This window comes from Protopterus annectens, chromosome 16.part0 (assembly GCF_019279795.1).
Source record: "Protopterus annectens isolate FY-2018-M chromosome 16.part0, PAN1.0, whole genome shotgun sequence".
Lineage (NCBI taxonomy): Eukaryota > Metazoa > Chordata > Ceratodontiformes > Protopteridae > Protopterus > Protopterus annectens.
Genome location: NC_056750.1, coordinates 340936243 through 340951536, shown reverse-complemented (window position 1 = coordinate 340951536; position 15294 = coordinate 340936243). Strand labels below are relative to the sequence as shown.

Below are 15294 nucleotides of genomic sequence, written 5' to 3'. Positions count from 1 at the left end.
CAGACACTGGAATTCATAGGGTGCCTCCCTGGCCACAGCATTGCAAATTGCCGCACACCCAATATTTAGAGTTGTCTTTCTGCCTTCAGTCTTCCGAAGTCCTGTCTTCCCAAACCCCCCCCCCCCCCAGCAAGACTAATTCTTTAATTAATGGGGGGGGGGGGTCAGTAGCTGTATCTTTTATGCTGGGTTCCTCAGGCAAGATATTACATAAGTGACCACTGAGCAGAGAAGGTCCATTGCAGCAATGTTGCATCAATCCTTTGATTTTCTCATATGACTTATGCCAGTTTGCAGACATCACATCTTTGTCGGCTGACCTCTTCATTTGTCACATGGGGTCAACCTTTCACCTTTCCACCACCGATGACCACAGTGACCATGGATGCTTTCTTTCTGGGGTTGGGGTATTTTGAAGGGAAGACAAATCAAGGCATGTGGTGTGTGACAGAGACCAGTCTTCACATAACATCTTGGAGATGAGGGCAGGCCTTTCAGGGCTTCCTCCCCAAGGATGTGATTTCCATGTAGTCAGGCAATACAGGTGTGGTTTGGTACATCAACAAGTAAGATGGGTACCTGTTCATACCCACTGTGAGAAGCCATAATGCTGTGTTGTGACAACTCACATCCTTGGGAATTCCAGTGTTTTAGCACACAAGTTGTACGGATACTTTCTCCTGACTCATGAGTGGTCCCTCAACCAATCAGTGGCAAACATGATTTTTAGTCACTGGGGCCAGTAAGCCCGTCTGAACACAAAAGGCATCAGCCACTTTGCCTTGATCTCCCAAGAGAGGCAATCACTGAGGGATAATCTGGTTCACATTTGGCCCCTACGTCTTTTGTATGCCTTTCTTCCTGATAACAAAGTTACTTCACAAAGCTTCTAGGTGCAGGGCAACAGTGATTCTCATTGCCCCCTGTTGTCTGTTTCAGGTTTGATTCCCCTTCATTTGTCCTCATCTGAAACACTCTCCCTGGGTGCTGGACCCTCTTACAGACCACCTTTCCCACCAGACTGGTCAGCCTCAGATTTGAAAGCCGTGAAGGCTAACCACATGGTTCCAATGATGGCTAGGGATGTCAATCATTCTGCTTCAGTTGTGTACATTTTGTCCTTATCCTAGGAAACTAACCTCAGAAAAGTTTACATAAGTAAAAAAAGATTTACTATTTGGGCTTCCTGTAAAGGTTTAGATCCTTTCCTAGCACGTTTATCTTCTGTCTTAGATTTTTTAGTAGGGTTTTCCATGAAGGTGCCATTTTTTTGACAAAGTTCAGCTTGCATCCGTATCCAATTTTCACATGGGAGAAAAATAGAACCTATTACATCTTTGAAACTTTGTAAGGCATTCTTGAAAGGAACTTTACTCAAACCCCTGCATTAGAGATGCAGTCCCTGCATGCGATACATCACCTCGATGCTTTAGTCTATAAATTGACCACCATTTGAGTTAACAGCATCAACAAATCGAAAATTTCTGTTTTGGAAAACCATTTTCTCCGTGACCACCACATCACGCAGGAGAATCTCCCAGGTTAAAAGCTCTATCTTGCAAGTCTTCCTATCTTGACTTTTCATAAAGATAAGGTATCCCTTTGGAGGAATCCACATTTTTTTCTTAATGTGGCTTTGAAAGTTAATCTTAAACAGGCAATTAACGTACGAATTTTCTTCCCAAATTTTTCTAACAAATGGAAATATACCTTACACTTGAGCACCATCAATTGAGATTTTTTACTTGCATCATACTAAGGGAATTCGAAAAACAGATCAACTTTTTTTTCTTTCTCAAAGACCAAGTTGGGCTAAGGTGTTTCTAAAGTCATAATGTCCAGGTGGCTGTCAGATCGTATTGCCCTTGTATATGAAGAAAAGGGACTGGCTCTACCTCACAAACCCAAAGCTCATTTATCTAGAGCAGTGGCAGCCTCCACTACTTATTTTACTTGAGTGGCAATAGATAAGATTTGTTCTGTGGCTGCTTGGTCTGCTGTTCCACTTTTGTATCTCATAAGCTGGACATGCTGTTTAGATCCTCTGCATACTTTGGCTTCACCATTTTTCAGATTATCCTACTGTGATACCACTCTGGTTAACTAGTGGATGGGAAATCTGTCCCATACATCGATTTGGATGGAAAAGTCAATGTCAGATGCAGAAGTTATGTACTTGTGATGCTGGATATGTGTTGTCTTCTGTCTGACGCAACCAACCTACCTCTCTCCACCCCCCCCCCCACCTAAATGTGTCATGTAGTGCCTCTTGAATGATCACGTGACTTTGTTCGGGGCCTTGTCATGTGTTCATCCTTGACCTGATTTCTTACCTTTTCACAATTGGTAGGTTATTCAAAAAAGGTTGCATGTCTGTTAAATAAATTGTGAAGTACAAGCAAGCAAACTAGAGTTTCAGGTATTACAAGGACAGAGGAGGGAATTATGAGTGGAGAAGGAACCTGAGCCCTGAATCCAAGAATTTGAAAAAGACGCCAAGGTAGGATCTGACCAACCCATATATTGAGCTGGATGTAAGAAGACAACACTAATCTTTTTTTTTATTTTGGCAAGTACATTAACTTCAAACTTCTTGTATTTTTTTAATCTTTCTACCTTTCCTAATACCATTCTACATTTTTGTATCAACTGTGAACATATTTCATCTATGCTGTGCCTGAAATCAGTCAGTTTTGATCCTTGCACCACCTGGTAGAGAATATAAATAAAATGTAGACTATATTGTAATAGGGTTTCTGATCATGACCAGTTATTTTATGTTTGAGAGATGGATGCCAAGGTATTCTTAAAGAGTGAAGCTGGAGAGATGAATTTTGTCATCCATGTCAAGACTGTATAGTAAAAGATTATGATCAGTGATCCCAGTCAATACACAGATCTTTATCTTCTCCATTTGCTACCACTTACAAGAAAAAAAAAAAGAAAGAGAAACTGCTGGGAGAATGCTTTATAACCAGTCCCACGCCCAGAGGTGTTGCTGTACACCCCTGGAAGGGCGTTATTTACTCAGTAGCATATACCCTGGAGGACATTGTTGCACTTAAATGGACTGTCTGTAAAATTGCTTTTTTTTTTTTTACTTTATTGGTATATTATTTTTTTTAATTTTGTGTAAAATAGTTTCATTTTTCAAACTTGCTGTAGTATATGTAAATGTTGAACAAAATATTTTGCATCCAAAATACAAGTTTGGTAATACTGAAGGGCTACACACTCTGGCAAACATGTGTACAGACAAACATTCAGAGGCAGTGTACCTTTAAAAACACACTATTAAACTCTTAATAATGGCAGCCGTTAAGTTTCTTTTCTCCATAACTTTCAACTGTCTAGATCTTTAAAGTATGTCCAGATTTTTACTTTTTTTTTTTTTTTTTTTTTGGGTCTGGTACTAAAAATAATTTGTGGTCTGCTGGCAAATAATTGGGGGAGGGGCTGCAGTTGAGCATATTGAGTTTGACTTTTTTCTTCAGAAAATGCATACTAAAACAAATCTTTCTATTCTCGTCACTATCTAATTTTATACCAACAATGTTTAAAATCTGTTATGTTCTTTTGCTTCTGTTCCCCTCGGTATTTTAGGCCTTATCCAGGTTTCTTGAGCTAAGAGGTTGAATTGTATGCATACCTCTTAATTTTAACTGCTGTTGTTGCTGCCATTGGGTTGCTCAACTGATCTCGGTCTCTCGCTCACATTTTTATTTTTACCTGCTATAAACAGCAAAAACACTGCTTAGGGAGCATAAAATAATGGCTCAATCAATCTCACTCTCATGCATGCATACACTCATGTGTCTGTTGATCTTAATTTTGCACTTGCTAAATAGCAAAAATTGCTGCTTAGTGAGCATAAAGTAATGGGGGTTGTTAGCTTCCTTAGTCCAAGCTCTATGGCAGCTTAATATGCTGCCATGAAGTAGTAGATTAATTTTTCATCAGGCATTACCTGTACATAAGACCCTGCTGGAGAAAGTTTATTCTCCATTCAGGGTTTAATAAAGGGGGACACGCTGCTGCAGCTTTGAAAGGAATGTGCACTTGTCCATTCTAGTTCTGTGCCCACCACTAATAGAGCATCTGTTTGTAATTTTTGTATGCAGATTTTTGTTAAGTAAACTGAGCCTTTGGAAATCTGTGTGTTTGTCCATTCAGTTTCATATCTCTAGTATAGCAGTGTCTGTTAGTATAGGTTGCAACAGAGCTTTACTATGGGGGAAAAAATGTCAGCGCACCATTTATATATGGGTCTATATTAGAACATTGAACATTCAAAATGTCGAGTGTTCTAATATCGAACCCTACCAATCGAAAATACTAAACCTAGACCATTCAGAACAGCACATTTTTTCATAGGGAAAAAAATTGCTGTTCCAAAACGCATACACAAAACACAAGCACACCAAACAAACAGCAATCCACACACATACACCTAAACTCTTACACCTAACCCTACACTAAACTATACACACACCACTAACTATCCACTTACCTTAACCCTCACCCTAAGGTTCGTCACTGTCGCACACTCACCTCACCCGCACCCTAGCTCACCTAACCTGCCCTAACCCTCATGTCCAGACAATCACAAACATACCTAACCCGCACTCAATCACACACTACCTGAACCTGACCCGTAACTTTCCACTAGAGCGCTGCAAATACCGAAGCAACAGAAACGGACAACCAAATTCTTTCCCTAGGAAAAAATGTGGTTTTCTGCTTCGATATTTTCAGCGTTTGCTAAAAAAGGGTCAATATTAGAACACTCGACATTTTAAATGTTCGGTAGTCTAATATAGACCCTTTATATATTCTACAATTGTGTGGATGTTGAATTCATAATGAAATCTTTTTTACTATTGTTGGTATTTTCTCCTTATCCTTCATTTTCTAGGGTATTTCTGTATGTTACCACTGCTGGTAATTTTCCTTTTCCATTCTTGTAAAAAAAAAAAAAAAAAAATTGCAGTTTCCTTTTTTGCTTTTGCTTCTGACAGCGTTTGTCCTCTTTTTCTGTAATTATGCTGCACAAACCAAAAGGTATTAAACAAAATGCACTTATTGTGTGCATAAAATCCCAAACACAGATGCCTACAAGGAGTGCATTTATTGCCTTGGAGCTGGCCACTTGGACATTTGTAGTATCTGTTCTACTTTAAATCCTAGAGCCCTGGCATAGAGAAAAAAATCAACAAAGTTGAAGGGGTCTTCCTCTGCTTTTTCATTAGGGGCTCAACACCCCCCTCAAAAATTAGTATGTCTGCTCCTTTGTAGCACTGCAAATGCTTTCCGTAGAAGTGCCCTAAATCTTTTTCAGAGCCGCCATCGAAAACCAGGAAGAGATCAGATTCAGCCTAGTCTTTTCAGAAGACCCAGCATTCAGATCCTAAGGCTTTGCAGTCTAAGACCTCCCCTCCCACTGTCATAACAGTAAGTCCAACAGCCTCCACTTTGTATCATACGTCATTGGTCCCAAGGCTGGATACTTTTGTGCACCTCCAGAATGTCTTTAAGCTTATTTCGCCCACCTTGACTGCTCTGCTTATTCAAACTCCAAAGAAGCATTCCAGGCCCCTATCCACCACTTTCTCTAGGTCCTCCAGAAGCGTCTTGGAAGCAGATGTGGATATGATGATGTGAAAGTTCCTCAAAGCTGTAAAGGTTCCTCAGAGATCAAGTAAAGCTCACCCCAATTTGCAAGCAACACATTCGCTGGTAGATGCAATTAAACTATCTCTTTTTCTGGGCAGACCCTTTGTTCTACTGAACCCAGTATCCACCGTAACCACAGATGCTTCTCAACTAGGGTTGGGGGGGGGGGGGGCATTTCTTTGGAAGAACTATCTAAGGCGTGTGGTCCCCTCAAGAGACCAAGTTGCATATCAATGTCCTAGAGATGAGAGCAGTCCAATTAGTGTTGCGGGCATTTCAAGATGCTGTTCCTTTGAGGACTGTTGTAATTCAAACCAACATGTCTGTAGTCTGGTACATCAGCAAGTAAGGAGGGACTCTATCTTATTACCTTTGCAGAGAGGCCATGAGGTTTTAGGAGTGGGTGAACTCCTCAGACAGCTTTCTAATTGCAACATGCACATTCTGGGGAAGACCAGCTTGGTTGCAGACAAACTAAGCAGATCCAGTTTGATGCCTCACAAGTGGTCCCTCAGTCATTTGGTAGTGGAGATCTTCTGGCGTTGGGGCCAACCTTGCTGCGACCTATTTGCCACCCCCCTCAACAACAAGTGCAGCAAGTACTTTGCTCTTATCCCTCTCAGGGGGAGTCGCCAAGAGACGCTCTAGTGCACACTTGGTCCTCAGGACTCCTTTACGTTTACCCTCCTCTCCCCTTGATTCCCAAATTTCTACAGAAAGAAAGTCATCTGAAGAGCTTAGTACTATCTTCATTGCCCCTTCTGGCCTCAGCAACTATGGTTTCTCTTTTTATGGTTTCACCTTCGTTATCTTCCATGAGTACTGAAGCCTACTCAGGATCTCCTGTCTCAACCATCGGGGATTCAACACCTCAACATTCAGGCCCTCAAGCTAACCGCATGGTTTCTCCTCTTCCAGTAATAGTTGCAGTATAAGCTTTCTTTCCCTGTACATGACATTATTTTGGCGCCTCGGAAAGATTTTGCTAAAGTTTGAGAGCAAATGGAAGAGTTTATTTTTTTTTATTTATTTATTTATTTTTTTTTGCTCCAATTTTCTGCTATTCATTTTTGACGGACCCTTTTCAAAGAAGGAGCAAGTTTCTCTACAATTAAGCTTCAGATGGTAGCAATTTCTAATTTTCACACAGGGAACCAATCTTTTTCCTTGGCTTCCTCTAGACTGTGTAACTTTTATGAAAGGCATTTCTCTTCTGAGGCCTTCAATAAAGGGCCCATCACCGCCTTGGAATCTAACAGCTGTACTTGAGGGTTTTACACAGAAACTCTTTGAAGCATCAGACAAACGTAGTCCAAAATTTCTGTCATGGAAACCTGTTTTCTTGATCACTAACTTTGGCAAAATGAATATCTGAACTCCAGGCTCTTTCGTTTAAAACTATGTGCCTTATTTTTTATAAGGCTAGGGTTTTGTTACTGACTAAACCTTCCTTTTTACCTAAAGAGGCTTCTGAAAATGACCTCAACCAATCCATTCACTTACCAGTTTTCTTTACAAATTTTTCCAATAAAAGGGAAGTACGTGCTACACCTCCTTGATGTTCACAGACAGCTATGTTTTTACCTTCACAGGACAAAACAGTTTAGAAAATCAGACCAACGTTTTGAGTCTTTCTCTCCAAATCACATAGGTCATCCAGTTTCCAAAGTTAATCTAGCTAAATGGATTACAGACTGCATTTGATGGATTTACTCTCAAAGGTTTGCAGTTACCTAGACCTCCCTCAACCAGATCCATGGCTGCTTAATTAGCTTTTTGGTCAAGAACATCGATTGATGATGATTTTGCTGCAGCTACATGGTCCAAGACTCGTACCTTTGTCTCTCTTTACAAATTGGATATCATTTCCAGAAAGAGCCACCTTTGGGTCAGCAATACTCGAATATTCTTCCATGAGAGCCACCCAATATTGACGTACCTGGGGACTCTGTCCCATACGTTCAGGAAGAATGAAAAGGACAACATATTTAAAAGTTTTAACTAGGCATCTGTGTTGTCCATTTTCATTCTTACTCAAATCCCCTCCCCTTCCATCCCCCAAAGGACCAGTTGGACTGTGTTTGGACCCTACAGTTCCAGTTTTTTGAACCCTGTCTTTTCTATCCGTCTATATCTGTTTCTCTTCAACTATTGGGAAATAGGGCAGCAAACTCTCTATCTGAGGCAATGGAGGTGGAGTAGGGCATTATGGATAGAAGGATGAGCTTGAGAGCTGGATCCGAAGTCTGGTATATATGGCTAAGTCGAATCAGAGTGTCTGGATCCGAACCCATACAGTGAGGAAGATTGAAAATGGACAACGCAGATGCCTAGTTATGGCGAGTACATGACTTTTCATTGTTTTATGTTCAGTTCATGGTTAAGTACAGTAGGACAAATTGTGTATTTGATTTTGATTTGATTTTGAATAGTTTGTACTTCTTTTACAGTAGCGCAATACTTGTGCTTCACAGCAGACGAATATACATTTTGTTTCATGCTGTATCTTGTTTAAATGCATATTTCTGAAACTTGCATTATGATTCCGTTTTTTTTTTCTCCAGTCTGTAATGCAGGATGAGAGACAGAGCCAGAATCTGTTGCTAAAGGTAAGTTTTGATGTTTTCTGTAAGTTATTGACTTGCGTTATAGGTTTCTATACTGTGTCATAGTAAGCCTCCTTAAAACCATAGAAAATTTCTGAGCCACTCTTAGTTTTCAGAAAAATACTCTGGCATTCTATACAAAAATGCTTATGCTGCCCTGTTCAGCAGCAGATCAGTCCTAAATACAAAACAAAGAGCACAGGTGAAATAGCCAAGATTTGGCTTATTATGTTAGTATTTGTTTGCAACAAATTCATACATTGAGTATTACACTTCTGCATTTAGACTTGTCTCATTAATAACAAATACTAAATAGTTAATGCAAGTATGCAGTAGTTTGACTTGCTTCGGCCTCACCATTTGAAAACTGATTACTTTAAGTGTTATATAGTTGTGGCTATCCATATTTAACACTTGAATTAAATTACAGGTTGTTATACAAATGAAACGGCAGCAACTAAACTAGAGAATAGAACTGTTTGTCAAGTGTTGTGATGTTTTCTTAACTAAATGAACATTTTTCCTGTAGATGCTCACGGTTTGTCCTGCAGAAGCACTAAGCAAATGTACATCATTTAAACTGCATTGTAATGGAAATTGAGATGTTACCAATGATCACTTGTTCTGGCTTCTTTAATGGAATCCATAGAGGGCTTTGAGTTGGGTATTTTCTTAAACTTGATCGGACACACTTCAACTGATGGGTGTCTGATCTTGGGTGTCTGATCTGACCGCTGATCCGGCTCAGCTACATTTACTTAGACTCTCGAGCTCCTCCCCTTACACATAATGCCCCTAAACCCTGTAACACCTCCAGATCTGTTTTACCACTTTGCTTCAGATAAGGATCCCACAGTCTCAAGCTTGTAGGGTGTTTATTATGATTTGTGAGTGTAATTTATTGATTTTTTTATCGGCCTTTCGCTTTCAACCTGCCTCCCGTTTTTCAGAGTTTTCAGGTTTTTGGCATTGGTTGCTACTTCCTCTTTCTTACACTTCTTCTTGGGTAGCTAGATTACCATTGTTGGTACTACTACTTGTCTTTATCTTCCTACCCTGTCATAGGGTATTTTATTTACCATAGTTGGTACCCCTTTTTTATTTCTTTTCCTTAAAAAAAAATGTGTGCGCGCATATATTTTCCCCTTTATGGCTGAAAAACCTACAGGTTTTAAAAAGTGCACTTCCTGTGTGCACAAGATACCCAACTCTGATGCTGAGAGGGTGAGTGCATACTGTTTGGGACTGGCCCATCTTGACACTTGTTCCCTTTCTGCCGGATTTAACCCTAGGGCCTTGAGTGATTGACACAAGTTGGTTTTGAAAAGGTTGCTTTCTTCTGCTGCTACTTCGGCCGCTTCAGTTTCAAGGGTCCAACCCCCCCACCAGGAAACAAGTCTTCCTTGAAGTCGAGGGAACTTAGAAAATGGTCTCCCGCTCATTCTCCAAAACCTGCTCCGGCCTCGAAGAAACCAACCAGAATTACAAAAACTTGGGATCTGACCCCTTTGGATCCGAATGTGGAGACAACTAAATCTGCTCTAACCTGATCCCCACATTACATTCTGGAGCCTGTTTCCCCACAGCTCTGTTCACTTTCCTCCTAGAAACACCAAGAAAGATATCTTGTCCCCTGTCCACTCCATCTTCTGTCTGTTCCTCCAGAGCCTATCCATAGCAGATGTGGATAGGATGCTAAGTAAGTTTCTCCGGGCTCAGTTTCAGAGTGGAGTATTATCAGCTCCATCTTCATCAGATCATGAGCCGCTGACCTACTTCGCATCCACTTATATCTCCTTCAACAATCCGTCCAACTGTTTTGCAGCCCTTGGATTGAGAATTCCAAGAGTTAATGTGTTGTATCTGAAGACAACTAGGTCTTCATTTGTGACAGTGTCCCTACTTCGTTTGGTGTTGATCCCAATAGAACAGGGGGAATCTTGGAACCAAAGCTTTGGCGCTGGATCTGGGGGATGGAGTTAACTCCAGGGCTGTCAGAGCCATCTGTTCCCCTTGGTGTTTTGGTACTGGACAACTCTGGACCAACTCCTCACTTCAGGCAGGAGGCTGGATAGGGTTGGAGCTTGGAGGTTCCAGGGACTTTGGCTGTGGTGCGGCCAGCCTTGGATTCTCCCAGTCCTTTTGCTTTCGTGGTGGTGGAGAGAGGGTTATCTCTCATCAGAGAGGCCAGTCTACTCTTACTTTCTTCTGTTCTACTCCTTTGCTACTATCTGAGTTCAGAGCCTCGTCGACTTATTCAGCAGGGACAGCCAGTCCGTTTAAGCATCCAGACAACTTCTTTTCAGGAGCTTACTCTATCTTCTGACACTTGTCCAGAGCATCCTATTGAGGGAGTCCTTGTGCAAACGGAGGCATTTAGATTCCCCTTGGGAATCTGTCAGTGAAAACGCCGACTTCAGTGAAGGAGTGGGGTTCCCAAGTTCTCCACCAGAAAATGTCTCATTTGGAGACATCGTAGGAGTCTTTAGCTAAAAGGGTGGATGATCCTCCATTTCACCCTTCCTCTTAAGAGTCCGTGTTTCTGGAAGCCTTCAAGTCCGGCCCACCTATTTCCTCTGTTACCCCCCCCCCCCCCCAGCTGATGACCATATAGATCTAGTGTCTCGAGTATGGAAGAGGCAGGGTACCATAGAGCCCATTCCTCATCACCCCGACAGATTTCTCACCCTCCCGAAGACAGACCTTACTGGAATAAGGGGTTGCCAGTGGATGCCATGGTTGTGATGACAGCCAGCAAATAAGCTAGCTGAGAAAAGCTCTTCCTTCCCTCTTCCTAATAGAGAATCTAGGGCATGGGACAGATTTGGAAAGTTTTATGCTTCAGCAACTTTTGCTCTACAGTTACTGAATTACTTGACACAGTTCACTTGATTGCAGAGAGACTTGGTTAAAGAAATTTCCAAATCTCTTCCCAGGTCCATGTCCGTGGAAGAACATAAGTTATCTGTGCAACTGGTCACCCCCCAGTCTATTTCTAATGTGTCCATGAGATTAAATTCCTAAAGAGCTGAAAGTACCACATGGGCGTTTGGTTTAGGCATAGTTGTTAGAAGACATGCTGGATGTATTTATGTGACTTTACAGAGCTCTTCAGGTCTTCAGTCATCACTGCTTCCTTTGGTGGATCTTCCTTTGGCCCAACTGTTAGACACTGTCCTGCAGTGAGCAAGATGGGAAAACCTGGTCTGTCGTGGGAATGTTTTTCTACGCCACAGAGATCTTTTTCTAGGAATCAGCGCAAAGGTAGAAAGATGTGGTTCTGAAAGTCACAAGGTCCTTCACAGTACTGAGGGGGGACTTCCCCCAAAGGCAGTCGGGGGAGACTCACAAAACAAGGAGTCCTGAGATTCCTTGTTAGATAAACCCTTCCAGTGTTCCTGAAGGGTTGCCAGACTACTCTGCTCTGGAGGCAATTGGGGATGCTTGTCTCTGCACCCAGAAGTGGGGCATCAATCACAAATGGCACTTAGTTGCAAAAGATTATATCCAGAGGCTTTCATTCTTTTTTTGCAACTCCTGCCAACTAAAAAGAAAAGACTCCCCAACGTTCCACCCAGTCAGTGAGAGTTAACAGCCTTTATCAATTCAAAAGCTAGTAGACAAGAGAGTCATCCAAGAAGTCCCACCAGACCAGAGAGAATTCAGAAATTATTCAAGGTTCTTTTTAGTGCCAAAGAAGACAAGGGGACCCGAGGCCAATTCTGGATCTCAGTAAACTCAGTTTGTAAAGAACTTTAAGTTCTGGATAGTCACAGTTCATTCCATTCTGCCATTCCTACGAAAGGACGATTGGATTTGCTTTTTCTGTCTTCGGGATGACTACTGTCACATCAAAATGAACATATTCTCTCAAAGGTACCTGCAGTTTTGGCTGGGGGCCAGTCAGTCAGTTCAGAGCCCTGCCCTTTAGTCTTATCACAGCTCCCAGGGTGTTCAAGTATATGGCAGTGATAGCAGCTCACCTGATACTGCTTGGATACAGAGTATTGCCATACCTAGAAGGCTGTCTCCTTACTGCCCCAACCGGGCATCTCTTTGAAAAGATCATGGATTACCTGCTACAACTTTGCCACCCTTTTGGCATCACAGACAATTCTGCCAAGTCTCATCTACTTCCTGTTCAAGTCTTGGAGTTTATAGGCACCTGCCTGGACACCACCAGTCATCTAGACTTTCTTCAAGCAGAGTACAGTCTATGACGTCAAGTGGCACAGATTCTTTTTCATCCCTCTCCCTCAGCACAACTGCGTCCTTCAAGCTTGAGGTTTATGGCGGCAGTTATAACCTTGGTCCCTGAAGGCTCGATTTTATATGCATGTTCTGAACGGACTCTAGCTCTTCAGTGATCAATTCGGCATCCACTCTCCTCACTGATGCAAAAAAAAAAATCTCCCAGGTTTGCAGAAATTGCCTGCTTTGGTGGGTATAGGCCAATGAACTTTTGTCAGGGATATCCCTTTGTGTTTCTGCCCCCAGTAGTCACAGTGACTACGGATACCTCCCAGTTAGGGTGGGGCATTTCTTGGAACAGACAATCCAAGGCATGTGGTCCACAGAAGAGGCCAATATGCTCACCAATGTCTGGGAGATGAGGTCTGTCTTCCTACTATTGCAGGCTTTTAAATACTCCCTTCTTTTGGGTAATTGCTATCCAAACAAACATGTCCATTCATGGTTTGGTACATCAACAAACTTGGGGGAACCTGGTCCTTTCCCCTTTATCGAGAAGCAATGACAGTGTGGCAGTGGGTGATCTCTTCCAACTACTTTCTTATGGCAATGCACATCCTGGGGAAATCCACCTTACTAGTGGACAAACTCAGCAGGTCTCTTATGTCTCAGGAGTGCTTTTTCAATCATTTTAGTGGTGGAGAGGATTTTCCACCAGTGTTGTCAACCTTGCTGTGATCTGTTTGCCTTGCTCCACAACAAGTGCAGCAGGTTCTTTGCTCTGCCCCCCCCCGGAAGTCATTGAGAGATGGGCTAGTCCACGCTTGGCCATCTGGTCTCCTTTACGCTCGTCTTCCGATTTTCTCTAATCCCCATATTTGTTCAGAAAGCACATTGGCTGAAGAGCAAGGTTATCCTCATTGCCCCTTTTGACCTTGTCAGGTGTGGTTTCCTTTCCTTTGCTCACATCTTCTGTGTCCACCTTAGACAATGGACCTCGTCCAGATGTGATCCCTCATCCCACAGTGATGGTGTATCTCAACATTGTATGCCTCAAATTAACTGCATAGTTTCTCCAGTTCCTTTAGTAGTTACACAGCCTAGGCTTTCCTGCTCGATTCACTAGATATTACTGTCATCCCAAAAAGCCTGCACCGGGAAGATTTACAAGAGTAAGTGGAAAAGGTTGGGCCCATCAAAGAAATGTGGATCCCTTTAATGCTCCTATTCCTGCTGCCTTGGATTTCCTAGTGTCTATTTTTCAAGACGGAGCCATTTTTTCTGCCATTAAAGTCCAGTTAGCAGCCATCTTGAATTATTATACTGTGGATAAAACTTCTCCTCTGGCTTCATCTAAATTATGTAAAGCATTCTTTAAAGGTACTTTTTTGTTTAGGCCTCCATTTAGATCCCAAGGTGCAGTAGGGTGTTTAATACTTTTACTGCAAAGTACAACTCTGAGCCCCTTTGAGCCTTCAGCCAAATCAGACGTAAAGTTTCTTTTTTGGAAAACTCTTCTAGTGATCATCACCTCATCAAGACAAGTGTTTGAACTCCAAACACTCTCCTCAAAATTACCTTATTTGATTTTCCATAAAGACAGGGTTACCTTACAAGCTAATTGTCCTTTCCTACCCAAAGTAGCCTCAAAGGCAAACATCAACCAAGCCATCAGTTTTACCCGTTTTCTTCCCCAACTTCTCAAACAAAGGCAAATACATGCTTCATTTTTTAGATGTGCATAGACAACTCCATTTTTATCTCCAGAGAACAAAAGAGCTCAGAAAAAAACAGATCACTTGTTTCCTTTGCCTCCATCAAATTGGGAAAGCCAGTTTCCAAAGTTACATTAGCAAATTGGTTAACAGATTGCATATTGTTTGTCTAGTCATAAGTATTTCCTTCCCCAGATCTCCCAAGTCTCATTCCACTAGATCCATGGCTGCTACTTTTGCCTTTTTGTCCAGAGCTTCCATTGATGACATTTGTGCTGCAGCCACTTCTTCCAATGCCCATACCTTTATTGCTCATTACAAATTAGGTTTGTTTTGCAGAAACAGGGATTCCTTTTGTTCTGCAGCACTCCGATACCCTTCCATGACTGCCACCTAGATCCATGTGTGGGGGGGGGGGGGGCTGTGTCCATCAGTTGAGGAATGAATGAGAGTGACAACATCAGATGTAAAAGTTATGTGCTCACAATAACCGTGCATCGGTGTTACACATTTTTATTCTTTCTCAACTTCTTTCCCTCCTTCCCCCTTCCCTTTTTCATCTGAGAGTGACCCGATAGTGAATAAAGAACCTCTGCTCCAGGTCTGAGCTCTTTTCTTTCCTATTGGCTTTTCTTTTTGTATCTGCCTGTAATTAGCTCTTTTTTACTTTGGTGCAGCAAACTTGAGCTCGATAGTCTGATCTGAGAGTCTGTAATGCGTCTGAGCAGGATCCGAGGTTGGATCAGTGACTCATCAGTTGAAGAATGAAAATAGACAACACAAATGCATAGGTATGGTGAGTATGTAACTTTTATCTGTTCTCCCATGCCTTTTTTGAGACCCAGCATATTTTTTTTTACTGTTAAGTCTTATGAAGGTTATTAACATGAGTGCAGTAGAAAATATGCTACCTCCCCCCTTCCAAGTACTGCATATTGTAATGTTGAATTATTATTTTTTTATGGCAGATTATTGTTGCTTGTTTTAACATAGTCTACCTCTACATCACTGACTGCTGGCTAAACTGCTTATCTTGCATAACTAGCATCTTTTTTCACCAGGATTCCCATTAAAATTTATCCTATGCTCTGTTGAACTGTTGCCGCTTT

The 15294-nt window shown here is 41.8% G+C and overlaps 1 protein-coding gene across 1 annotated transcript in view; it reads left to right on the top strand.

The window, feature by feature from the left end:
• Positions 1–15294, top strand: part of NUP188 (nucleoporin 188) — a 3305077-nt gene that overhangs the window by 209347 nt on the left and 3080436 nt on the right. Inside the window, exon 6 of the mRNA XM_044058121.1 lies at positions 8238–8282. Within this exon, the coding sequence (XP_043914056.1) occupies positions 8238–8282 (45 nt within the window). The remainder of the gene's footprint in view (positions 1–8237; positions 8283–15294) is intronic.